This window comes from Lepus europaeus, chromosome 18 (genome assembly GCF_033115175.1).
Source record: "Lepus europaeus isolate LE1 chromosome 18, mLepTim1.pri, whole genome shotgun sequence".
Taxonomy (NCBI): Eukaryota; Metazoa; Chordata; class Mammalia; order Lagomorpha; family Leporidae; genus Lepus; species Lepus europaeus.
In genome coordinates, this window is record NC_084844.1 from 25,026,879 (window position 1) to 25,043,537 (window position 16,659).

Consider the following 16,659-nt stretch of genomic DNA (forward strand, 5'->3'; position numbering starts at 1 on the left):
GTCCTGGCTTTTCCACCCAGCCCGACCCAGTGGGGATCCCGTGCTGGATTGGAAGCTCCGGGGGAGCGGAGCCTGCCTGTCCCCTGTGCCCTGCCTCGCACGGAGTGCAGCGCGCAGCACCGCCCGGCGGAAAAGCAGCGTGAACCACATTAGTGAGCTTTAAGTCTCCACTCACCGCGTGGAAGGGGAAGCGGGTAAAATGACTTTGAAAGGTCCATCTCTCGGCACAGAAGAAAGATTATCTTCCCAACAGGCGATCCATATAAATAATTATGAGCTGTTTTGCCGTATAGTTGAGAGGACCCAGTGTGTATTTTATTTTACATTTGCAGTCCGTCAAAATGCAGAGGCTAAGGATTTTGTTAGAAATCCTCAGCTGGTACTTGGATTGCATAGAATTGAACAGTTGAGGAAGTTAAGTGTGAACGAAGTTAAATGCAAATGACAAAAATCAGTTCCTCATCTGGGAGGGTCACAGAACAAGCGCTTAGTCGTCACATGCGGTTAGTGGCTGTCACAGTGGACAGCGTAAACCCGGTGCGTAGTAACTGCCAAGATAACATCTGTGGAATAAATAGCTCCAGCAGCTGGACTCCTGCCAGAAATCCGGAGGGAAGTCATGGCAGCCAGCCTCTTGACCGCCAAGTAGAAATCGGTGCCTGGTAGACCACGGGAGCATGGTGCGTTGCTGTGGGCTTGCATCATCCTGTGTGCACTCTTTCCCAGCATCCTGGGAGTTGCCCCAACCTAGCTTTGTTTTCTTTTTTAAAAAAATGCTTGAAAATCAGAGAGATGATCAACTTCCATCCACTGGTTCACTCTCCTTGCTTGCAATAGCTGAGGCTGGTCCAGGCCCAAGCCAGGAACCCAAGATTCAAATCTCAGTCTCTCTTATGGATGGCAAGAACTGAAGCCCTTGAGAGGCCAGCGCCGTAGCGTAGTAGGTTAAGCATCCACCTGCAGTGCTGGCCTCCCATATGGGCGCCGGTTCAAGTCCTGGCTGCTCCACTTCTGATCCAGCTCTCTGCTATGGCCTGGGAAAGCAGTGGAAGATGGCCCAAGTCACATGGGAGACCCAGAAGAAGCTCTTGGCTCCTGGCTCAGCTCCGGCTGTTGACCATTTGGAGAGTGAGTCAGCGGATGGAAGAAGACCTCTCTCCCTGTCCCCCTCTACCTGTAACTGTGCCTTTCAAGTAAATAAATAAATCTTAAGAACACCAAATGGCTGAAGTCCTTGGTGGTCATCAGCTGTCTCTCAGGGCCCCCACTAGCAGAAAGTGGAGACTGAAACCCGGGCGCCTCTAAATGGGATTCGGCTGTCCCAAGTGGCCTTAACCACTGTGCCAATTGCCTGCGCCCAGCTTTGTTTTTTTGACGATCTTTACCTGTCATGAAATTGTGTGCAGGCTGTTAGCGTGTTTTTGGTTCACATTCTTTAAAAACAATGAAGACTGGCCGGCGCTGTGGCTCACTTGGTTTAATCCTCCGCCTGCAGCGCCGGCACCCTGGGTTCTAGTCCCGGTTGGGGCGCCGGGTACTAGTCCTGGTTGCTTCTCTTCCAGTCCAGCTCTCTGCTGTGGCCCAGGAGGGCAGAGGAGGATGGCCCAAGTGCTTGGGCTTTGCACCTGCATGGGAGACCGGGAGGAAGTACCCGGCTCCTGGTTTCGGATCGGCACAGCGCCAGCCATAGCGGCCATTAGGGGAGTGACCCAACAGAAGGAAGACCTTTCTCTCTGTCTCTCTCTCACTGTCTTAACTCTGCCTGGAAAAAACAGTGAAGACCATTAGGGCACAGAAAAATCCCATGAGTAAAGGAGCAGCTCCTGGCCGGCACCGTGGCTCACTTGGTTAATCCTCCGCCCGGGGCGCCGGCATCCCATATGGGCGCCGGGTTCTAGTCCCGGTTGCTCCTCTTCCAGTCCAGCTCTCTGCTGTGGCCTGGGAAGGCAGTGGAGGATGGCCCAAGTGCTTGGGCCCTGCACCCGCATGGAAGACCAGGAAGAAGCACCTGGCCATTTGGGGGGTGAACCAAAGGAAGGAAGACTTTTTCTCTGTCTCCCTCACTGGCTAACTCTATCTGTCAAATAAATTAAAAAAAAAAAAAAAAAAAAAAAAAAAGGAGCAGCTCCCTCCTAGGTAGACAAGGCCTGATCCCTGTCTGGGGCCACAGGGCCCAGAAAGGTGGCCCCTCTTACTGCTCCTGAGAGTTGGAGGGGAGGTGTGGCTCGCCCCAGGCCACACGTGGAGCCGGAAGCACGGCCTTGGGGAGAGGTGGAGGTGAAGGAGGAAGGCAAAGATCTTCAGCTCCTGCTTCTACCAGACATGAAAGTGTAGGAGTGGCCCCCGGCAGGGGCCCTGGGGGCCTGCCCTCCCCCCAGCTTGATAGATTCTGAAAAACTGCTGCCACTCTGCTCCCTCCACTGGCTTGCCCACCCTGCTTCATCGGAGGGAAGGGTGAGGCTGCGTCGAGTTTGAAGGGGGCCCTGTCCCCTCGAAAGGGAGAGCCCACTTTCGTAGGTGATTAGAAGCTTTGCTTCCCGGGGGTCTTGCCCAGCCTCCTTGAGACCTGGAGGTCCCGTTCCTAGTGTGCACCACTTCTTCCTGGGAGGCCTCATTCTGAGTGGGGCCCTGTCCCTAGGTGCCCATCCCAAGTCCCTGGCTGCCTCATGCTCCCCCGTAAGCTAGCCAGGTTCTGAATTCTTGCTAAGAAAACAACCATAGGAAAAACCTCATTCGCCTAGAGTAGTTTCCGTTAATTCGGAACCTTTGATGACTTCAGAACTGGGTGAGCTAGAATTGCCTGTGGTGCTTTTGTTTGTGTTTGAACTGTTTTATTATGGAAAGAAATACCAACATAGAAGAGGGGACAGTGTAATGAGCTGCCCATGAACCACCGAGTGGCAACTGCAGCAGTTGCAACACATCCCCTGGTTACGTTGAAGCGAATCCAAAGTGTCTCTTTTTTTCTTTAAGATTTATTTATTTTTATTTGAAAGTCAGAGTTACACAGAGAGAGAAGGAGAGGCAGACCGCTGGTTCACCCCCCAGTTGGCTGCAACGGCCAGAGCTGGGCCTATCCGAAGCCTGGAGCCAGGAGCTTCCTCTGGGTCTCCCACATGGGTACAGAAAGAAGCCCAAGGACTTGGGCCATCTTCCACTGCTTTCCCAGGCCACAGCAGAGAGCTGGATTGCAAGAGGAGCAGCCGGGACTCGAACCGACGTCTATATGGGATACCTACGATGCCGGTGGCAGCTTTACCTGCTGCACCACAGTGCCGGCCCCAGTGTCTCGTTTTTGTCCACGTATTTCACTGTGTATATATTTGTGAAATAGAAGAGCTTCACAATCAGACGATCTTAACAATGCTGTGTTAATGCCATCAGATACCTAGTCGGTGTTCAATATGTCAGAATCACTTTTCAGTTAAGGCAGTCCTTGGAAAAGGAAGTTAATGGCTGAAGATTTACACGTGGGATTTCTTTTTTTCTGATTGAGCATCAACACCCACGTGGCAGGCCCAGGGCTCACTCTGTTGCCTTTAATTTGCTCTCACACCTAAAGTGACGCATTTTCCCTGGGGCTTTTTGGCTTCTTTGTCCTGTTCAAAAGGCAGCACAGGGACAGTGCAAAGCACTCACATCATGGCCCTGGGTCTTATTTGCTATGGGACGTGGACATGATATCCGGTTGCCCTAGAGAAACAGAGCCCTGGGAACCCCTCCGTGAGTACCGAGAGGGTTCGGTGAGATGAGTCCCTGGGCTGATCTGGGGTTGGCGCTCCTTCCTCGCCGTGAGTTCTTGGCTTGGCCCCCACTGCAGCCTCTTGTGCTTCCCAGACAGGGAAGTGGCGCTCCTGACCCTGCGTGTGGAGGGCTGGAGAGCTTTCAAAGTGTCCCCTTTCCCACACCCCGCTCCCTGCCTTCCAAACCTCTTCCTCTCTCCCTGAGCCCCCTCTGCTGTCCCCTGAACAGCCACGCAGGCCCTGCTGCCCTGGTCCCCCTGCCTAGTGTGGCGTGGAGAGGAGGCTCTTCCACAGGTGCCACGGATCTGTCAGGGCAGGTGGAGCAGGTGAAGCATTGGTGCTGGCAGGCACCCCGGGCAGGCGTGGCCCAGTCCTTGCCTTTGTGGCCAGGGGCTGGCAGTGCCATTCTTGTCCACAGGTTCAGCAGACAGTGGCGGGTGGGGTAGTCCGAGAACCTTGGGGGGATTCTCTTGGCTGCTTTGAACAGTGGGGGTTGGTCTGGGCCCTGCAGGGGCACAGAACGTGCTGACAGCGCCCTGAGTGCCCTGTTCCCCTGTTCCTGGAGGCTGAGCTGGATAGGTCTCTGGTAGGGTGGGACTCCAGGCAGTGGACTTTTTTTTTTTCTAACCCCCATGCATGGATTTCAAAGTTTTTAAACTTTTTAAACTTTTTTTTTTAAAGATTTTATTTATTTATTTGAGCAGTAGAGTTATAGACAGAGGAAGAGACAGAGAGGAGAGATGTCTTCCATCTGCTGGTTCTTTACCCAAATGGTAGCAATGGCTGGAGCTGAGCTGAGCTGAAACCAAGAACCAAGAGCTTCTGTGGGGTCTCCCACGTGGATGCAGGGGCCCAAGCACTTGGGCCATTCTCCTCCACTGCCTTCCCAGACCATAGCAGAGAGCTGGATCAGAACAGAAGCAGCGGGAACATGAACCAGCATATGGGGGATGCCAGCAGTGGAGGCTTAGCCTACTACACCACAGTGGCAACCCCAAAGTTGTTTTTTTAAAGATTTATTTATTTGAAAGGCAGAGTTAGAGAGAGAAAGTGGTCTTCCATCTGCTGGTTCACTCCCCAAAGTTTTTCGATCTTTTAATTCTAATTTCCACTCAGTTCTGAAGCATTTTAACATTCTATCCCACTGAGCACTCACTCCAGGTCAGGCTCCAAGGCTAACGTTCTTTCTTTCTTTCTTTTATATTTATTTATTTGAAAGGCAGAGTTATAGGGAGGCAGAGAGAGGTCTTCTATCCCCTGGTTCATTCCCCAAATGGCCGCAACCGTCAGAGCTGCACCAGTCAGGAGCCAGGAGCTTCTTCCCGGTCTCCCATGGGGGTGCAGGAGCCCAAGGACCTGGGCCATCTTCTACTGCTTTCCCAGGCCATAGCAGAGAGCTGGATTGGAAGTGGAGCAGCTGGGACTCAAACCGGCAGCCATATGGGATGCCTGCACTGTAGGCAGCGGCTTTATCTGCTTTGCCTCAACACTGGCCCCTTCACATACTTTATGTATTTAAAAAATTTTTAAACATTCATTACACACTGGGGTGGAGGGTACAGAGAGAGAGAGCTTTCATCTCTGATTCCCCAATACCTGCAGAAAGCTAGGGCTGGGCCAAGTTCAAGCCGGGAACCTGGAACTCAGTCTGGGTCTCCCACGTGGGTGGCAGCAACCAACTACTGGAGGCATCACCTGCTGCCTCCCAGGGTGCACATTAGCCGGAAGCTGGAATCCCAGGGGAGGCGGGGGGCGGGTGAGGGTGTGAGCAGGGATGCTCAGACCAGGCACCCTGGGAGGGTAGGTGACAGGGATGCAGGAGTTATCAGCATTCCCGCCCCAAGGCGCAGACAGAGGGAAGAGGTAACCAATTAGGGTGCTCCTAGCTTCCGCCTGGATTCCCCTAGCCCAGCCCGCAGGAGACCTTGTATAAATGTTTGTGGAGTGAGTGAGTTTCCCAGGGGGTCCCCAGGAGGAGAGCCCGGGGTTGCAGTTCTCAGCACTGCCCTGTGCTGCGGGCTGAAAGACATTAGGTAGCATCACTCTTAATAGAAACCAGGCCAAGGGCTTAACACACAGAGGGTCCCCGCGGCCGCCCTTCTCCCAGGCCCTCCGGTGGCGTTTTAATTTGGGCTGGGGGCTCTGCCGAAAGGAGGCCTGGGAGGGGCCTGGAGTGCGTTCCCAGGGTGGGGTGTGTGCCCTGAAGGGGTGGGGGGAGGGCTGCCAGGAGGTCTCCGCTTTCATTGGTTGAGGGGCCCTGCCCTCCTCCCCCTCCCTCTCCTGGAACATTCCAGACATTCCAGACGATCTGACTGCCATTGCTTTCAGGATATGGATTAACATCCCAGCAGAGATTTGATTTCACCACCCTCCCCTTCTCCCCCCATCCCCTCCCTGAAGAAAAGGCCCCTAAAACCGTTTGAAGGGAGAGGCGAGCTTCGACCTTGATGGTGCTAAGGGACCATCTCGAAAGAGCGAACTTCAGACTGGGCTCCAGCATTGGGGTCGCTTTAGCCCCTTAGCCCCTAGGCTGCCCTTGATTGAGGACGGTTTCCTGGAGGGCGGTGGCTGGGGCCTGGGCTACCCCTGTGCTCAGCCCTCCAATGGTGAATAATCACTTCCTTTTCCCCAGTCCTCCACCCCGTCGACTTTCACATCGACTTTCACGGGAGGATTCCTGCATTTCCAGTCTTGATTTGGCGAAGTGAGCCTTGTGCAAAATCCGGGTGGGAGCTGAATCACTAGGTTGCCTGGTGGGGCTGAGAGCCTGGAACCGCCTTGGTTTCTCATCCTTACTATTTTAGTGCAGGTCAAGTTCATGATCCACCTGAACGAGAGGGCTGCAGAGACCCACTTTGGCGCTTTCTTCTCCAAGTTACTGCTTCTCCCCTCCATTCCCCAAGTTCTTTCATCCCGGGGAAGAGATTTTTCCAAAAGGAGCCTCACGGATAAGACTGTGCACACTGAGAACTAACCGCAGAGCGAGAAGGCGCTCAGGGACCTCCGGTCTGCATTTTACAGCTCGCAGGGGTGATGTGGGTGAACCGGCTCAGGACAGCCAAGGTCAGCCCGTGAGCAGTGGACCCAGCACCCGCCCCTGGCCCGCAGTGAGCGAGAGCTGACACGTCCGTGTTGAGCCTCTGGTAGGGACTCCTGCCCGGGACAGGTGAAGGGCTGGAGCCAGACTTTCTCTCACTTTCCTTCAGGCGGCTAGAATTCTCTCGGACCTTGTCCCTGTGTGAAGTTCATGATCCCAGAAACACAAACACTTAAACACCATTGACCTGCACATCGAGTCAATCTCCTGTCTTCAACCCGGGGATGAGGGCATTGATTGGAGTGGTGAGGTGGTGCCGGGGGTCAGCAGTGAAGCCGAGAGCCTTCGGGGACGGCCACGTTGGTAGAAGCCTCTGAAAGATGGGAAGAAGCTGGTTCAGTGGTGGGAGGGGCAGAGGTGTGGTCACCATGGACTGTCCCACTGCAGTTATTCACAGATGCAGCTACAGTTAGGCTGAGCCTCTGTTCTCACCCCTAAGTTCCTTATAAATACTGTCTACCACCACCTGCTGCCCCGGGCTTAGGCGCGATCCCTGTCTTTCAAAGGCCTTGGAGAAGCTGGATTTTGTTTTATTTCTGCAGTTTCTAGTGAACGTTTGTATATAAGATTATTTATTCTTGCATCTCCTCAGTGGTTTCTTCCTTATATTTGCCCTTCTCCTTTCCTACTTGGTGAGACTTGGCTTCTGTTTGCAGTTTTTGTCCGGCTTTAGCCTAGAGGCAACCGCCTTGCTGGGGTAGATGCCCACGTGGACAGCTGTGCCGCGGGCCTTTCCCTGCCGCACCCGTTGAACGCGGATGACGTGTTTCTTCCTGTGCACCTGGAGTTGGAGTACGTTCCAGCTCTCTGGTCCTTCCTCGTCCTTCAGATGGGCACGGATGGTGTGCTGCACTTCTGCCTTGGCCCTTGGAGAGAGGGGATGACAGAGCCTTCAGGCCCATGTGGGAAGGGGCATTGACATGCCTTTTTCAGTTCTTGCTCCCATGAGAAGTCACAGAGGGCTTGAACTTCATTTTGGCCACTGCCACTCCGGCCATGGCTACCAGAGGGAAAAAGGGAGTCACCTTTTAAGATCAGTGCTAGGCTGTGGTTTGAATCCATCCCCGTGCCCAGGGCCCGACCTCTGCCTTGGCACCCCTCTGTAGTGTGCTCACGTGGTCATCTCCCAGGGTTGGTCGTGAGTGCCCAGGCCAGGCACTTTGTTTTGTTTTGTGTGTCCCTAGCTCGTGCAACAAGGTTGGACAGGAAGTAGGTGCCACTTAAATAGTTGTCAGATTAATTAATAATGCCTTACTCAGTGTGCGATCCTAGCGCTGGGACTAGGGTTGTGGTGACAGGTGCCTACTGAATGAAAGAGCGAGACAAGCTAAATCGTGAGGGAAACCAGCCATTGTGTGTGTGGTTGTTTTTAAGATTATTTTATTTGACAGGCAGAGGTACACACACTGAGGGGTGCGGGAGAGGGAGAGAAGGAGAGCGAGCGAGAGAGAGATCTTCCCATTGGCTGGCTCACTCCCCAAATGGCCACAACAGCCAGGCTGGGTCAGGGCAAAGCCAGGAGGCTGGAATTCTGCCTATGTCTCCCTTGTGTATGGCAGGGGCCTAGGCACTTGGGCCATCTTCTGGTGCCTTCCCAGGTGTATTAGCAGGGAGCTGGATCAGAAGTGGAACAGTCGGACTTGAACCGGTGCTCAAATTGGATGGCTGCTACTCCACAACACATCCGTGTTTGTCTCCATGGCTGTGATGTTAATTTTGGTCTTTCCAAGAGAGATGCCCCAGCCTCCTTTTCCTAAAGGCCATCATTCCACAGTGTTGAGCTTTTCTCGAGTGAAGGGAGCCGAGAACTGGGACAAGGCAACGTAGGGCACTACCCTGCCAGATCTTTCGCTAACTCTGTTCCCTCTTTAATTTCAGGAGTCGGAAGATCCAAATCCGGAATATTCCACCCCAGCTCCGATGGGAAGTGAGTGTCCTAGGGAAGCACTCGGTGGTGGGGGTGGGGCCAGAGAGGTAGTGGAGACCTGAGTTAGTTTGGGGGGCCAGGCTTGGTTGGTGGGGTCTCCTCCCTCACTGGCGGCTCTTTCTGGTCTCCCTTCGGTGTGCATCACCAGGGAGGCGAGAAGGTGATTCCGTGTGCACTACCAGATGTGGCGATGGCACAAGGGGATGGAGGAGAGCAGCAGCCCAGGTGTGCTTCCAGGAGACCCCGCAGGCACAGCTGCAGGCCCGCCGGCCCCCAGCCGGTGTTGACCATAGCCCTAGCACCCGGGAAGGGCAGTCGGACAGGCGATGCCCAGTTCTCACTGCTCTGTGACTGCCCGAGTGCTTTGGGTGTGGGCTGCTCGGTGGCCGCCTGGCGAGGGTCCTGGGGCGCTCAGTCCCTGTCTTCTCCACCCCCGCAGGTACTGGACAGCCTGCTGGCTCAGTACGGCACCGTAGAGAACTGCGAGCAAGGTAAGAGTGGGCACCAGGCCCAGCGGGCTGGGCGTGGGTGGGGTTTGTGGGATCTGGACTTCCACTTCCAGTGATAGCTCCAGATTTCCTTGGGGTCCCTAAGGAAGACAGACAGACGGACAGACAAGCAGCTGGAGTGATGCAGAGTGGGAAGCAGTGACGCAGGGACCCCCACTCCACCCCTCGGGCTCTCCCTGGAGCCAGGCATTTCCTGTGCTGGGTGGTGCCCAGGCTCTCAGCCAACCGAGGTGGAAACAGCCCAGGATCCCAGGCTCAGTGTAAGAATGGAAATTTTGTGTTCCACCTAAGCGGGCCACCCTCTGACCTCAAAGCCCCCATGTTTCTTGTTTTAGGGGTGGATTGTCCACGGGCTCCTTCTTTTTTAAAACTCTGGTTGGCAGGGTTGGCAGCTCCATAGGTCTTTGGTCAATTAATAAAAATGCAGAAGATGTGGTCTGACTGGCAGTCGAAATCTTTAGAGTGGGTTCTCCAAAGGAAAAATAATAAGGACATTTAATGTCCTAAAAAGTCTGCTAGGATTCCCGAGATTTCTCTGTTATTAGGATTACGGGTTCTTTTCAGAAACAGTGAGTCTAAATAAAACATGGAGCCGTTTGGCTCACTGTAAGGAGGTCTTTAGGCAGGATAGTTTAGATTTGAAGATCTTCGAAGCAGCAAGTGGGTAAGCACTTGGCCCCGGATTGAAATGCCCAGCTCAGCTCTTTGTGGGGTGCGCATGACGAGCGACTGTGAATGATCCAAGTGACTGAATGATCCGAGTCTTCGCCTGCCGGCAGATAGGAGGAGAGAGTCTGCGAAGCAGGTGTCTTGTGTTTGCCAGACACAGCCAGACCCACTGCAGCCCAGTGCCCGGGACTCATAGCACGGATTAATGAGTTACTCCGAGACAAATAGTGTGATCGCGCTATGGCCAGGGGGCGGGAGCCGTGCACAGGAGCTTCTCCAGGGAGCCAGGGAGCGGTGCTGTGGGGGTGCCTGCTGCCTGCAGAGGAGAGTAGGGAGGGGCTGGGTTTTGTGGGACATCAGAACAGGGCAGGTCCTCAAGGCTGTGCCACTGTCCCCTTGCGTGGGACGTCCATTCTGTCTGTGCCCTGCCCTGCCTCGCCCTCTCGATCCAGGTGCCTATCTCGGTAGCCCCGAGCACTTTGTGGTCTTGGAGAGGATTTGCTTACTTACGGTGCTTCCTGTCTCCACCTCTCCTGGGGGTGGCACTCTGCACCCCAGGCCTTGGCAGGTTACTCTTGGGGGGAGCCTTTGCGCTGGCTGTGGCTGAGCCGAGCAGGGGGATCGCCAGGGGCTCGGAGCAGGGCACCCAACTTCACAAGACACTGCTGTGTAAGACAGAGGACAGAGCTTGCTGAAACGAGAACTGTGTGGCCGAGTTACTTGGAATTCTGTTAATTTTATTTATTATTTGAAAGGCAGAGTGACAGAGAGAGGGAGAGAGATCTTCTCTCCACTGGTTCATTCCTCACATGGCCTGCAGCAGCTGGGCTTGGCCGGGCTGGAGCCAGGGACCTGGGACTCAGTGTGGGTTTCCCAGGCTGGTGGTGAGGGTCTAGGTGCTTGTGTCATCCGCTGCCATCCAGGGTGCACTTATAACAGGAGGCTGGAGGTGGACGCGGAGTTGGGAATCGAATGCTGGGTACTCCAGTTTGAAACGTGCATGTCTCAGGTAGCATTTTTTTTTTTTTTTAAGATTTATCTATTTATTTGAAAGTCGAAGTTGCACAGAGAAAGGAGAGGTGGGGGGGGGGGGTTTCTTCCATCTGCTGGTTCACTCCCCAGTTGGTCGCAATGGCCGGAGCTGTGCTGATCTGAAGCCAGGAGCCAGGAGCCTCCTCCAGGTCTCCCATGCAGGTGCAAGGACCCAAGTACCTGGGCCATCTTCCACTGCTTTCCTAGGCCATAGCTGAGAGCTGGATGGGAAGTGGGGCAGCCAGGTCCCAAACCAATGCCCATATGGGATGCCGGCACTGTAGGCGGTGGCTTTAGCTGCTATGCCACAGCGCCAACCCCCTAAGCAGCATCTTAACTGTGTGCCAGATGCTCACCCCCTGAAGTGATCTTTTGGTTTTTGCCACGGATGCTTTGAAATAGCCTGGTATGTGGGGGATCCGATGAAAACCAACAGACTGTACATAGTCAGAGCTGAGGATTCTGATGGGACTGCTGGCTGGAGTCCGCACGCTGCAGCCAGATGTGCTGTTTGGAGTATTCACCTGCAGAAGATGCAGGTCGATGCTTTGTACCTTTCATGCCGCCGCCACTCATGTGGAACCGGGCTTCCCGGGGCTCAGCACCCCGGCATGCTGTGGACCCCAGCACGCTGCGGTTGCTGGGTTTCTGCTGGAGGCACAGCCCTCGCGTGCATCGGGGTGTTCTCTGAGCCGTATCCTGGGGTGTTTGCTTCTGCAAACTGCTCGTCTCACCCAATGTGTTGATTTTTAACTAGTTTAACTTTCCAAGGGTACGTCTGTTTCCTAGGTGGGGTGCCTGTGTGGGGCAGGTGTTCACGCCGCTCCAGATCGCTGACGTAGCAGCTGCACTCCTGGTTACACACTCTGTGGGCTGGGTGGGGACGGCCCGGGACGAGAGCAAAGGAAAACGCCGGAGGTTACTTTGGGTTTCCCAGCGGCTCTGGTTGAAAGGACTTTCAAGGGGGAAAAAAATGTCTATGTGAAGCTGAGCAAGAGAGGAGAGAGCTCGCATCCGCTGGTTTACTACCCAGACGCCTATACCAGCCCCCTGGCTAGGGCAGAGGCGGGGGCAGGATTGAAATCCCAATCTCCCCTATGGGTGGCGGAGAGCTCCATCAGACCCTCACTGCTGCCTCCCAGGAAGTTAGAGTCAGGAGGGAGGAATTCAGCCCAGGCATTTTGAAGCGTGAGCTGGGTGCTCTAACCACGGGGCTACATGCTTAGTTTGTTTGTATGCTTGTTTGGCCTTTCCGTTCCAGTCTCAAACTCCCCAGGCTGCTAGATGCCTTCTTGACCGCAGAACATAGGAAGACCAGGCTGGGGGGCTCGTGGGGGAGCGGGCGGATGTCAGCGGGTTAACCCTGGCCCCTTTTCTCTCCCAGTGAACACCGAGAGCGAGACGGCCGTGGTGAACGTCACTTACTCCAACCGGGAGCAGACCAGGCAGTGAGTGCCTTGGAAGGGGGGTGTTGGGCGCTGGGTTCCTCTGCTGGGACTGGGTGACGGCGGGGTCGCCACCACCAGGGGTCCTGATCCTGGCCCAGCCAGTCCCCAGGCTCTGTCCTAAAAGGTTTGTTCAGGGTGTACCCTTTGTTTGAGGACCTCAAGGTCCAGGAAAGGTGGGAAATCCTGGGAGAAAAACCCCTCTTCCAGATCTGCCTCCCCCGGCCCCACGGGGCCCTTTGCTGTGACGATGTCGCCATCTAGTGGTGGCGAGGGGCACCGCGGGCCTAGAAAGGATTTGTTCCACTGCTGAAGCAGACATTTTAAATATTGCTGCGGCGGCAGCCAGCCTGGTGGATGCGTTAGCAGGGTCCATTCCGTTCCCTCAGATACACAAGTGTCAGTTCCTCAGCCCTTCGGGTTACGAATTTAACTGCACCCACTGTGCAGGTGGAGTATGCTTTTTGCGAGTTAACTCCTGTTACTTGCAGCCAACCCTGCGCTAGGCTTTTGGCCCATTTTAGCTTTGGATGGTTTTCTTCTTCAAAGGGCTGCCTCTTCCAGCCTAGCGATGCTTTGTGAGCCTCCCAGGCTCCCAGTTTCCCGGAGGTTTCTGCTGCCCCTTGCGGCCACCCGGGCTCCTTCCCCACCCTCCTGCCTGCACTTGCTGGTTGCCAGTTAGCCTGCGGCTGGGGAGTGGAGGGTGCGGGGCCCTCTCCCTTTAAGCTAGTTCAGTCCCATTTTAGAGATCTCCCCTCCCCTAGAGACGCCGGTGTGCCCTTGGCCAGCCAGCTGCGCTGTCTCCTTAACCCATCAAAAGCTTCAGGTGCCACCGATGGTGAAACCAGATCTTAACGCATTCGTGAATCCTGTGAGGCGGGACAGTTTGACTGGTTGACGAGCTGTTCCTGACATTCAGTGTGAGGAGATGCAGGGGAGGCAGAATCTCTGTGATGTCTTAGCCAGATGAGCGAGGAGACCGCAAAGCTCACCCCGAAGCTGCCGTAACCCAAGCAGGTGCTGGCACCTGGAGCAGGACCCCCAACGCATGGCATTGCAGAGGTGCTAGGATAACAGCTCGACAGACGTCCTGGGCAGTGCGAGATCTGCACGCAAAAACATGAATTTGGGCCCCTAACCGAGACCAGAAACAGAAATGATCAAAACAGATGCCCGGCTGGGGGGCAGGCGCCAGCCAGTGTCCTGCTCTACGGCTGATGGGACGAGGCATTCTGGGCCGTACTGGGCGTGGGCCAGGGCGTGGGCCGGTGGGGATGCAGCCTGCAGCCTGGCATACTGTGCGTCTCTGCCCCTTGTGTCTGCAAACAGGAGAAAGCTTTTTTTTTTTTTTTTTTAAAGATTTATTTATTTAGTTGAAAGAGTTACACAGAGAGAGGTCTTCCATCCGCTGGTTCACTCCCCAAATGGCTGCAATGGCCAGAGTTGCGCCAATCAGGAGCCAGGAGCCTCCTCTGGATCTCCCACGTGGGTGCAGGGGCCCAAGGACCCAGGCCATCCGCTACTGCTTTTCCAGGCCATAGCAGAGAGCTGGATCAGAAGTGGAGCAGCCGGGACTTGAACTGGTGCCCATTTGGGATGCCGGTGCTGCAGGCAGCGGCTTTACCTGCTACACCACCATCACAGCGCCAGCTCCAAGGGAGTCAGATTTTTTTTTTTTTTTTTTTTGGAGCCACTTGAGGAGTGTGGTGTGTCCTGCAGCTGAGGCAGGAGTGCCCTGGGAGACTCGTGGCATGGTCGTTCCCGGCCTGGAAGTCCACTCCTCCAGTGAGCAGTGACCGCCCGCCCCATGCTGGGCGTCGCCAAGTCCTGTCCTTTCTCGTTGGTGTCTCGGGCTGTTTAGACTGGAAGGGTCCCCAGGGTGGGGGTGGTGGGCAGGTGCATCCCCCCAGTGTGTGCCCAGCTGGGGTACCCCAGTGTGCTTGTCACCAGGAGTGCACCTGGTGTGACTGGCACGGTTGGGGAGTGACCGGTCCCCTCTGCCTCTGTCCCCAGAGCCATCACAAAGCTGAACGGCCACCAGCTGGAGAACCATGCCCTGAAGGTCTCCTACATTCCCGACGAGCAGATAGCCCAGGGCCCCGAGAACGGGCGCCGCGGAGGCTTCGGCTCCCGGGGTCAGCCCCGCCAGGGCTCGCCTGTGGCGGCCGGGGCCCCTGCCAAGCAGCAGCAGGTGGACATCCCCCTTCGGCTCCTGGTGCCCACCCAGTATGTCGGCGCCATCATTGGCAAGGAGGGTGCTACCATCCGCAACATCACGAAGCAGACTCAGTCCAAGTGAGTCCGGGGGCAGGGGACAGCGGCCGAGACTTGGGCAGAAGTTGCCCGGCACCCTTGGGTCCTTAGGGTCCCCGGGAGGGCCTGGCCGGTGGGAAAGGAGAATGGGCCTGGGGTGCTGCATGGGTGCCAGTGGCTTGGCCATGCACCGCCACCAGCGAGATGTCGCAGGAGGCACTGGGGAGTCAGTACTGGTGTCGGTGATTTCATGACCACGTAGTGGCGACACAGGGCTGGCCTATCTGTCTCAAAAGGCAGGGCCCTTGGTCAGAGGCCATCAGTGTATGGCCCACCTCCTTTTCCACCCCTTTGAATTCCTTTCTCTAATCTTTATAGCTGATCAGTGTACTCAGTGGGAAAGAACAGGTCACATTAAGTCCTCTGCATCATAAATTCTGTATCTACTTTTAGCTGGGGACAAGGTGGCTGCTGTTTCTGTTGTGTCAAGGGGGGCACACAGTGTTCCAGTGTTGTGTGATATGTGACATTCCGTCCCCAGCCGTATCTGGATCCAGACACTGCAGAGACAGACTGGCCACAGCTCTCTCTGGCCCTACCTTGGCCCTATTTCAAGTCTTTCTCTCTATATATATATGATTGATATATATATGATTGATAGGATTTATTTTTATTTTTTTGAAAGGCAGAGAGACAGAGAAATCTTTCATCTGCTGATTCGCTTCCCAAATGGATACACCAGCCAGGGCTGGGCCAGGCCAAAGCTGGGGGCCCATTACTCCCGTGTGGGTGGCAGGGACCCAGGCACTCGGGTCATCCTCCGCCGCTTTCCCAGGCACATTCGCAGGGAGAGGGATTGGAAGTTGGAGCAGCCGGGGCTTGGATCAGGGATGCGGCATTGCAAGCAGCGGCTTAACCTGCTGCACCACGATGCCGGCCCCCCAGGGCTGCCTTGTATCAGCCTTGTTTCTAGAAGAACAGGTTCTGTTCCTTGGACTCCTGAAGAGTGTGTGTCGGGGGCAGAGCGGGGAGCTGGCAGGGGAAGACCAGATGTCGCTGGCGACAGCGCTAACGGGCTCTGTCCTTGCTCGGCTCAGGATAGACGTGCACAGGAAGGAGAATGCAGGTGCCGCCGAGAAGGCCATCAGCATCCACTCGACCCCCGAGGGCTGCTCCTCTGCCTGCAAGATGATCTTGGAGATCATGCATAAGGAGGCAAAAGACACCAAAACGTAAGTCTCCCGCTCCTCCCGGGCGTCAGGGACTGGACGCCCTCTCCCCACGCCCTTTGATCGTAATGCAGAATTCCCGGAGACAGGGACGTGGACTAAGTGAAATCCTCCTTAGACCCACTGTGGGGTCTCCCAGAAATTCTGTGTGCTCACCGATGTGTGTGTGTGTGTGTACAGGGGTGCGTGTGGGTGTGTGCACAGGTGTTCTGGCACGGAAGATCATGTGATGCCAGATCACCTGTTGTTCTGTCCACATTTCGCTCTCTGTACCAACACCCGTGTCCCGGAGCCTGTGGACACGCCTCGTTTCGTCCTTGGCACAGTGGGCTGGTGTGTGCTCCCCTAAGCAGTCTCCTGGTTCTTGATGGGTGTTTGTGTTGTCTCAGTCTCCTTGGTTACGGGGGGGGGGGGGCACTTGGAGCTGTGGTTAAGACGCTGATTGGGTTCCAGCCCAGACTCCACTTCTCACGCCAGCTTCATGAATGCGGCGCAGGTCTCTGGGTCCATGTGGGAAACCGGGATGGAGTTCCGGTCTCCTGACTCCACGGAGCCCAGCTTTGGCAGTTTGGGGAGTGAAGCCACAGATGGAAGATTCTCTCTGCCTTTGCTTTTGAAATAAGTTAAACAGTGGGCGTGCTGCTTTACTCCTGTGTTTACTTACGCTTTTGGCCTTCTTTACCGCATTATTGAGGTTCAGTTCATAGACAGTAAGTCACACATTTAAAGAAATATTTATTTAAAAGCAGAGTGAA

The 16,659-nt window shown here is 55.2% G+C and overlaps 1 protein-coding gene and 1 pseudogene across 2 annotated transcripts in view; one reads left to right on the forward strand and one right to left on the reverse strand.

Moving 5' to 3' along the window:
• IGF2BP1 (insulin like growth factor 2 mRNA binding protein 1) overlaps positions 1-16,659 on the forward strand; it is a 42,902-nt gene that overhangs the window by 16,502 nt on the left and 9,741 nt on the right. For both annotated transcript variants that reach the window (XM_062215651.1, XM_062215652.1), the window contains exons 3-7: positions 8,719-8,767; positions 9,207-9,258; positions 12,362-12,425; positions 14,436-14,717; positions 15,773-15,907. In XM_062215651.1, coding sequence (XP_062071635.1) covers positions 8,719-8,767; positions 9,207-9,258; positions 12,362-12,425; positions 14,436-14,717; positions 15,773-15,907 — 582 coding nt within the window. The remainder of the gene's footprint in view (positions 1-8,718; positions 8,768-9,206; positions 9,259-12,361; positions 12,426-14,435; positions 14,718-15,772; positions 15,908-16,659) is intronic.
• LOC133777268 (large ribosomal subunit protein uL24-like) lies at positions 7,413-7,814 on the reverse strand (annotated as a pseudogene).